The sequence below is a fragment of the Zea mays genome, chromosome 8, assembly GCF_902167145.1.
Source record: "Zea mays cultivar B73 chromosome 8, Zm-B73-REFERENCE-NAM-5.0, whole genome shotgun sequence".
NCBI lineage: Eukaryota > Viridiplantae > Streptophyta > Magnoliopsida > Poales > Poaceae > Zea > Zea mays.
In genome coordinates, this window is record NC_050103.1 from 179,018,416 (window position 1) to 179,026,220 (window position 7,805).

The 7,805-nt window shown below is 51.2% G+C and overlaps 1 protein-coding gene across 1 annotated transcript; it reads right to left on the reverse strand.

Annotated features, from left to right (window-relative positions):
* Positions 1 to 2,237: 2,237 nt before the first annotated feature.
* On the reverse strand, positions 2,238 to 5,936 carry LOC100284740 (F-box domain containing protein). The gene is made up of 2 exons (NM_001397422.1): positions 4,135 to 5,936; positions 2,238 to 2,699 (listed from the first exon to the last, which is right to left on the reverse strand). The coding sequence occupies exon 1, from the start codon at positions 5,407 to 5,409 to the stop codon at positions 4,177 to 4,179; it is 1,233 nt and encodes a 410-aa protein (NP_001384351.1). The 5' UTR covers positions 5,410 to 5,936; the 3' UTR covers positions 2,238 to 2,699; positions 4,135 to 4,176.
* Positions 5,937 to 7,805: the final 1,869 nt, after the last annotated feature.

Consider the following 7,805-nt stretch of genomic DNA (forward strand, 5'->3'; position numbering starts at 1 on the left):
CACGCAGCTCCCAACAACTCCTGTGTACAAGAGAGTAGAGAACCATTTGCCACTCTTACTGACAGTGCTTTGGGCAACATAGAGAGACCTGTCACATGATCAGCCACCTGTGTACTCAAGAAGGAATGTGAGCTGCCCGAATCCAACAGGACCAACAAATCCATTCCCTGAATGTGTCCAACAAACTGCATGGTTTTAGGAGCAGCCTTGCCACTAACAGCAGCTTGGGACAACCATAGGGCATTTATCTCTTCTGACGAATTGTCCTCCTCTGTTACCTGCCCTTGCAATATTTGCCACAGCTCTTCAACCACATGAAGCTGCACATTATCAGCACACCTGTGACCCCGTATATAAGGAAGACCACACTTGTAGCACAGTCCTTTCGCCTTTCGATAGGCTATCAGAGATGCCAATTTATCATCAGTAGAACCCATCTTGGACACACCAATATTTGATGCACTATCAGGCTTGGACTGCTGAGATGTCTTGGGAGGCGGTGGCAGCGGCAGAGGTGATTTTGGATATATTTTGGAAGGATATGACCCATCATACTTTTTAGAATCACGCCTCTTGTCGCCGACTTCTTCCTGCAATTGAGCCAAAACCACAGCAGTATCCAAATCTCTTGGTCGTTGCACCATAACTACTGATCTAACATCCTCCCTAAGACCATCCATAAATCTCATTGTGTAATATAGTGGGTCAGCATGTGGACTATAGGCATGTAACTGATCTATAAGCTGAGTAAATCGTTCTGCATAATCAGTGACAGTAGTGGTTTGTTGTATGTGAAATAATTGTCGAATAAGGACTGCATGCTGATCTTTGCCGAAGCGATCAACAACCATGTGGCCAAATTCCACCCAAGAGATTCGACTCAACTGGCATTCTACTGACTGAAGCCAGCGTGCCGCAGCCCCCGTGAAATGCATCGTAGAGATTTTGATCCAAACACGAGGGTCGACCGAGTACATGGTAAAGTAATCGTGACACCTTCGCTGCCACAACTTCGGATTGTCACCGTCAAACCCCGGAAATGGGACCTTGGGAAGGTTGCCCAAACCATGAACGAATTGGTCACGTGTGCTATCCCCAAAACCATCTGGTGGAAAGGACTGCACCATGGGAACAAAAGGAGGAGGAGGACCATCAAACATACCATTGTTCGGGAGTGGACCTTGGGTATAGGCATACCCATGGCCACCCCCCCGACGATAAGGTTCGGTGCGGTGCCCTCGCGGGCCTTCGACGTTGAACGTAGGAGCAGGTGGGCGCCCCCCTGTCGTTGCGTATGGACCGAGGATGCTGGGTCGCAGTGGAGTCGACGCGCGTGGTCCTTGATCCAAGCGGTCGGCAAGCCTCGCCACATCTAGACGCAACCCTTCCATGGATGCATGAACTGCGCCCACCGAGCGTTCGACACCAGGTCTCCAAGCCTCGAGCGTCGCCGTAGCCGACTCAAGGGCAACCACCCGTGCAGACAATGTTGCATCCACTGCGTCAATCCTCTGCCATGTCGACGACGTCATGTCGGACAAACGAGACTCAATCTGCATCGAGAGAGCCTTGGCAGCATCTGATTGAACTGTCGCAGCCTCCAACCCGCCTATCGTTGTTGACAACGAAGCGATGGAACGAGCGTTGGTCGCGACCGACCTTTCCAAGGACTCCCAATGGCGGTCTTGGGCGTCCAGCCGATCACAAATCTGCTGCAGCAATTTGGCCTGCGTGGCCAGAGTCTTCGCCTGCGCCTCCAACGCACCAGCGAGACCGGACTCCGTAGAACCGGCCATTGTGTTCGTCAGACGAGGAAGCGAAGCCAGGAGTTCTGGAATCTGATACCAATTGTTAGCGTCCTACCTCTAGCTAACCAAGAGACAACAGGAATACAAGAGGAAGGAGGAGGAAGACGAGGTAGTCGGGTGGGGAAATTTCCATTAGCATCATCGTAAGTTCTTCCTTTGGCTGTTCTCCAGTTATAAGCCAATTACAAGGACTCAATTGGTCCACACATCAGATGGAAAGCGCCCACTGGGCCTGCGGACTCGACGGCCACGGCCCATCAGCGAATCGTTGTCTTGAACCACTTCTTCCTTCTCACGCTCCACATTTACTTGGACATGCCGCTTCTGCTGCTGCGACCTGGGCTTCCTGACAAATCCCTACCGAAACATTTAACCCTAGGTGAGGGTGAGCTCATGGCAGTCTGGTCATCTGGTGCACACAAAGCATTAGAAAAAAGAGAGTGCACTATAATTTTTCTTAAAAGGGACATTATATTCGAGTCTATAATTTTTTTATAACAATGAGTATAAATTGACGCAGTATTGCAGTGCTAGGAGCATGACTCGGTAAGATTTAAGCAAAAAGGCCCTGCTAAAAACGAAATCTCTGGTGCTTCCTTTGAGAAAAGAAGTATAATGCCAGCTTGGCCCAGGAGCGTCACGCTCAAACGCTCAAGTGATACGGCTTCTCTTCATGGGACACTCTGTGGGAATCGGCCAAATAGCATTCCGTTCCGCGTGTAGTAGTCCAGCACAAATACGTATCTGTAATTACAACCCTAAAGGTACAGGTACACGAAGTCATCTCTTCACCGAGATCAGATAAATTAATGATGGGGAGAGTTGGTCCAATTTTTGCACTGAATGATGAATTCCCATATATTAACCGAAGGGCATCTCACTTCCCCCATCCTGAAAACAAAGATGAAAGAGAGTTCAGTGCAACGCTCAGCAATCTTAATCCCAAAAAATTTGCCGCAAAAATTTTTCAGTATAACATGCAGAAGGAAAATGACGTCTTCTAGTTTTACAAGAATTTATGTCGTTTGGACTGACGCACACCAAATGCAGTGAGGAAACATGGCTGGATGGCAATTAGAGAAAATCCTCAACTAACATATCATGATATCGAGTCTCACAACTAACAGGATTATGGTAAAAGCATTGCCACATCTGAAGTACCCTCCGTCCCAAAATAGTATTCGTTTTAGCTCTTAATTTTTGTGTCTATATTCAAATGGATGATAATGAATCTAGACACATATATTAAACACAAATATTAAGTATTTTACTAATCCATTAATTTCTAAAACGAATATCGATTTGGGACAGAGGGAGTATGACATACTTTAAACTCGATCCAGTCAGAATGGATGGGTTTTGACACATACAAATGAAACTACTACATTATAGTGCCAACAGCATATGTAATAGTCCTTCAAATTATGTCCTGTAAAATCTGAATACACAAAAACAAATCCATCTTCATTGCCAGTAACGACCTGCCTAATCCTCCAGGAACTAGACATGCCGAATCACATGCTAGTTTGAATAAGAAAGGAAATAAAATGCATCCCAGATAGTACTTGGTGCGTTAATCATGACACATGCCAGTATATGTCAAGGCATCAACAATTTGACAGTAACTTGCTAGTACAAGCCGAATATTACAATCCAAGAGGCCAACAGGAAAGCAGTGAAACCGGATTTCCAAATTTGCATCTGTCCCACACATAGCTATCCAAATCCAATTAATTTTCTATCATTAATTATATCACATAACACACTTACTCTCAAAACTACAGCAAACTTGCATTGTGACTGCTGAGTGCTGACTGGATAGTCAAGCTGGGAAGGAAATATGACAACCTCAGTCTGAGGCCGAGAAATATATAGTGTCTAGCTGGCCACCAACACAATACAAGGAAACCTGATCATCTATCATGTTTGGTTCTATGTTACGTTCATTACCGCACTCATGAATCCAAATTGGTTTGACAACTGAGATCCACAAAACTACAAGAGCAAGAGGTCCAAGCGCTGTGCTTACAATTTTGTGCAGTTCATGCAATATTGGAACAGCAGCTGGCAGTGCTGTCAAAGAACCAATGGAAACCACTAAAATGAAATACCAATACTTTATAGCTAAATAAATTCAGAACTACACCATTCCAGGAATGTCAGATATTTGTTGTTTGTCAGTTATACTTTTGGCTGTCACTTATGTTTCCACTTTACAAAAACACATTTGTTCCTCTTAGATACTGTAGTATTGCAAATCAACGGCCTTTCAGTATTTCAGCATTAGTTCAACCCATAATCATATTTAGAGCTGTAGGAATTTCACCTGTCAGATGGGTAGAACTCTGTGGAAGTGAATCCCTGGTGCTCAGAACGAGTTCATTTCAAGGCAATATGCCCTTCTCTTGAGGAGCACCTTTGCCGCAGTCCGATATGGCTCCTCAAAGGCCTCTGAAATCCAGCATGTACCAGCAGGACCTGCAACCCCTTGGCCCTCCCTCAAGGCATCCTCGCTTGGTCTGATCGCCACTAGTGTTGCACCTTTCAGCAGCGTTCCCCCAGGCAGTTCAATGAGTGGTGCGTAGTGCAGACGCATACTGAGTGCCGGCATGAGTGTGCGGTGCGAGCTCCCTGATGGAGAGACGGGCCGCACCCGCAGTTCCTGCAGCTGCCTCTTGTCCATGGTGAGCACCCCTTGCCCGTCGGCATCTGTCAGGTCCAAGCTCTCAAGCGTTCCGTGATTACAGATAATCGGGTGCAGCAAGTAATGCCTCGCCGACGCGGCAATCAGGGAGCTGATGGTCCAGACAACGCGGAGCTTAAGCCCTCCATTTGTGTAGAGAGAATCAGGCAGGCTCCCCGGCTCTTCAGTCTCCCTACCGGTATCGGGAGCGGCGGCCGCGCTGTCGGCCGCAGCAGTTTCCGCCTGAGCGGACCCTGCCGGCGATTTGGACGAGACCGACGAGGCGCCGAGGATCACGCAGCTGCCGAGGGTGGAGCCGAAGTCGGCCTTCCACTTAAGGAGCACGCCGTCGTCAATGCCGAGCTCGCCCGTGGGCAGCTCGATGTGAAGGCGCCGCAGCTCCCTGAAGGAGCGGAGCACCTCGGAGGGCGAGTGGTGGGAGACGTCCGCAACGGGCGCGGGCGGCGGGGAAGCGGGAAGTGGCTCGGAGCGCCGGGAGACGGTCGCCGCGGCGGAGGAGAGGATCTGGCCGAGCGCGTGGATGGGCCTAGCGACGCCGCCGAGCAGGGCGCGCGCGACGCGCGCGAGCGCGCCGCGCCCGCGCGCGGTTGGCGCCGGCGCCTGGTGCGGCGGGGAGCCCGGTGCGGCGCCCGCGGAGGAGGAAGAGGGTGGGTCGTCGGGGATGACGCAGTCGACGCGGACGAAGACGGAGTCGACGAGCGGCACGAGCGCGTGGAAGCGGCGCGAGACGAGGGCGCAGCGGCCGAGCGCCTTGACGTCGCCGATGCGGTTGAGGACGTCGAGCAGCACCGCGTCGTGGAGCCGCTCGAAGTGGTCCGCGGCCTCGGGCCCGCCGCACGGGCACCCCTCCTCCTCCTCCTCCTGCTGCTGCTGCTGCCGCCGCGGCGCCGCCTCCATCCCACGCAGGATGCGGGCGCACAGATCGGGATCGGGGAGAAGCGTCGGCGCGGGGCGGAGCGAGGAACGGGCGGCCGCGGGGCTACCTTCCTGGGGGATTTGATTGGATTCCCGTGCGCCCTGCGGTGAATCGCTCGCACGGCAAGAGCTCACGGCTGGACTGCGACTGCTGCTGCTGCAGCACCGACTTGTGTGTGTGTGTGTGAGAGAGAGAGGGGAGGCGGGGAGGGGGGTCACGAGGAACAGGGAGCGGCGCACGCTCGTGTGTGTGCGCGCGCGATGGTGAGGTGTCGCCGCGGACCGGGAGTTAAGCTGGTGCCGACGTGCCGTAGTGTGGGGGGACGTGGGGGTCACGGGCTCACGGCGGTGAGCGTGGTGGTGTGGTTTCTGGTGTGGTGCAGGCTGCTGCGCTGGGGTTGAGAGTTGGGACGGTGGGACTGCGGGCGTCCGGCACAGGCACCCAAGCAACGGGGACGGACTCAGGCAGCGCTCCGCTGTGCGGATTCCACTGGAATTTTGGGAAAGATCTTGCTCCCGGCAAGTGGCTGAAGCCCTGAGGCTGGCCGTCGCTCTCCGCTGGAAAATTCCGACGGCAACCACCGCCAGCCACCGGAATACCAGATGGGATAGGATTCGTTGGCTGGCAGCTGACCTGAGCACTAGAGCACAAACATCGCGTTCGCATCGCTGTGGGTGGCGTGGAAGCCAGGGAAACCTGATAGGGATCGGTCACTCTCTCGTCACCCAGGGGCCAGGGCAGGGAAGCAGTGCGCGCGCGCCTCGCGCTGAGCGAGCCTGTTGCCCGTGCGTGCCAGAGCCGTCCGTTCCCCGTTCCTCAACGCCGACGACGGGTCGGGCGGACCTCAGGTGCTTTGACTTTGCAGAACACTAGTGGGCAGAGGGAGGGATCTTAGGAACAAAGTGCCCGATTAAATAAACCTGGCTTGCTGTCAGAGCACCAACTGGTTGGACGAGATGAGTTGAGAAGTGCGAGCAAGCAGAACAGATCAGACGAGATGAGATGCGAACCAAGCAGGAGTATTCTACTCTGCCCGAGTGTCAGCACTCCGGACTACTAGGCACGAGGAATCTGGCAGCGCCGCCGCCCGAAACGAAACGAAACGAAACGACGTGGAAGGAACAGCAGCACCACCGACTGCACGAGGACGGACGGAGGACCTGCCAGTTGGGGAACTGCTCCGTGCTCCGCGTGTGCAGGCGACGCGAGGGGACAAGACAAAACATGGCGTCTCATTTGGAGATGGGGATCCGTGGAAACAAATGATTGGTTTTACGCTTTATTCGGGGCGTCATCGACGCAAACTTCGGGCTCAAGCGACTGCTCGAGGGCAAAGTGAACCTCCTTTTCCCGCAGGTAATCTAGTGCACCGCCATGGTCATGCGGCATGGCAAACTCTCGAATGCTCCCTAGCGCGGGATTCATTTTCCTTGCTTGCCGTTCCCGCTGTCTGACGCAAACGGGGAACGGCCTGGATATTTGGAGAGGAAAGCTTGGGGGCGTAACAATGACGGCTGAATCATCGAAGCGGAGAGAGAATGGGGACGGACCATGATGTCGATGAGTTGTTGCGCAAGCTCCAACTCAGTACGCTGTACGCGAGGGTGACTTGTTGAGGAAAGGGAACTCTTGCTGCAGGTCAAGTGGACAGCGGTGACGAAGCTACTGACAGCCAAGAGAAAATCTGTAGTTTCGACACCTAAGGCTAGTTTAGAAACCCAATTTTTTAAAGTATTTTTATTTTTAAAAGAGAAATTAATTTATTTTTTCTTGGAAAATTGGAACCACTTGTGAAAACGGTGTTTCCAAACTAGCTCTAAACAAGTGGCTTTGCATAATTGTCACTCCAAATATCGCCTCGGTACACTTAACACCCACACCATTGACACCTTGATCTACTTGACATCTTGTCTATTTAATGTCCTGTTTTGTGATTATTGGTGAGCGTGAACGAATCAAAATCTGCTTGTCTCTGCTATTGTTTTGTTTCACTATTTTCAATTCTACTTATATACGATGAATAATAGTGAAAGAACCATCATATATGTTGCAGAAGGTGAGAATTACTATGGAGTAGTAAACTCCTCGGTTGCATTACTAAGCAACTCGAACAAATTAACTAATCGGTTAGTCTCCTATGCTTAAACATAACAGATTATCGAGCTTCAACCTTGTTCGTTCCCAATTCCAACAGTTGACTAAAGATGCAGCAGTGCATACCATTGCAAAGTAAATGGGTGTTTGGAATCTAGGGACTATTTTTTAGTCCCTTTATTTATACTATTTTAGTCCCTAAATTACTATTTTAGATTCTGTATTTAGTAATTTAGAGACTACAATAAAATAAGTAGATTAAAAATTAGTCCCTAAAAATCAA

Excerpts from the sequence above, each read along its gene's own strand:
- LOC100284740 (NM_001397422.1), bottom strand. The coding sequence starts at position 5,409 with ATGGAGGCGGCGCCGCGGCGGCAGCAGCAGCAGCAGGAGGAGGAGGAG.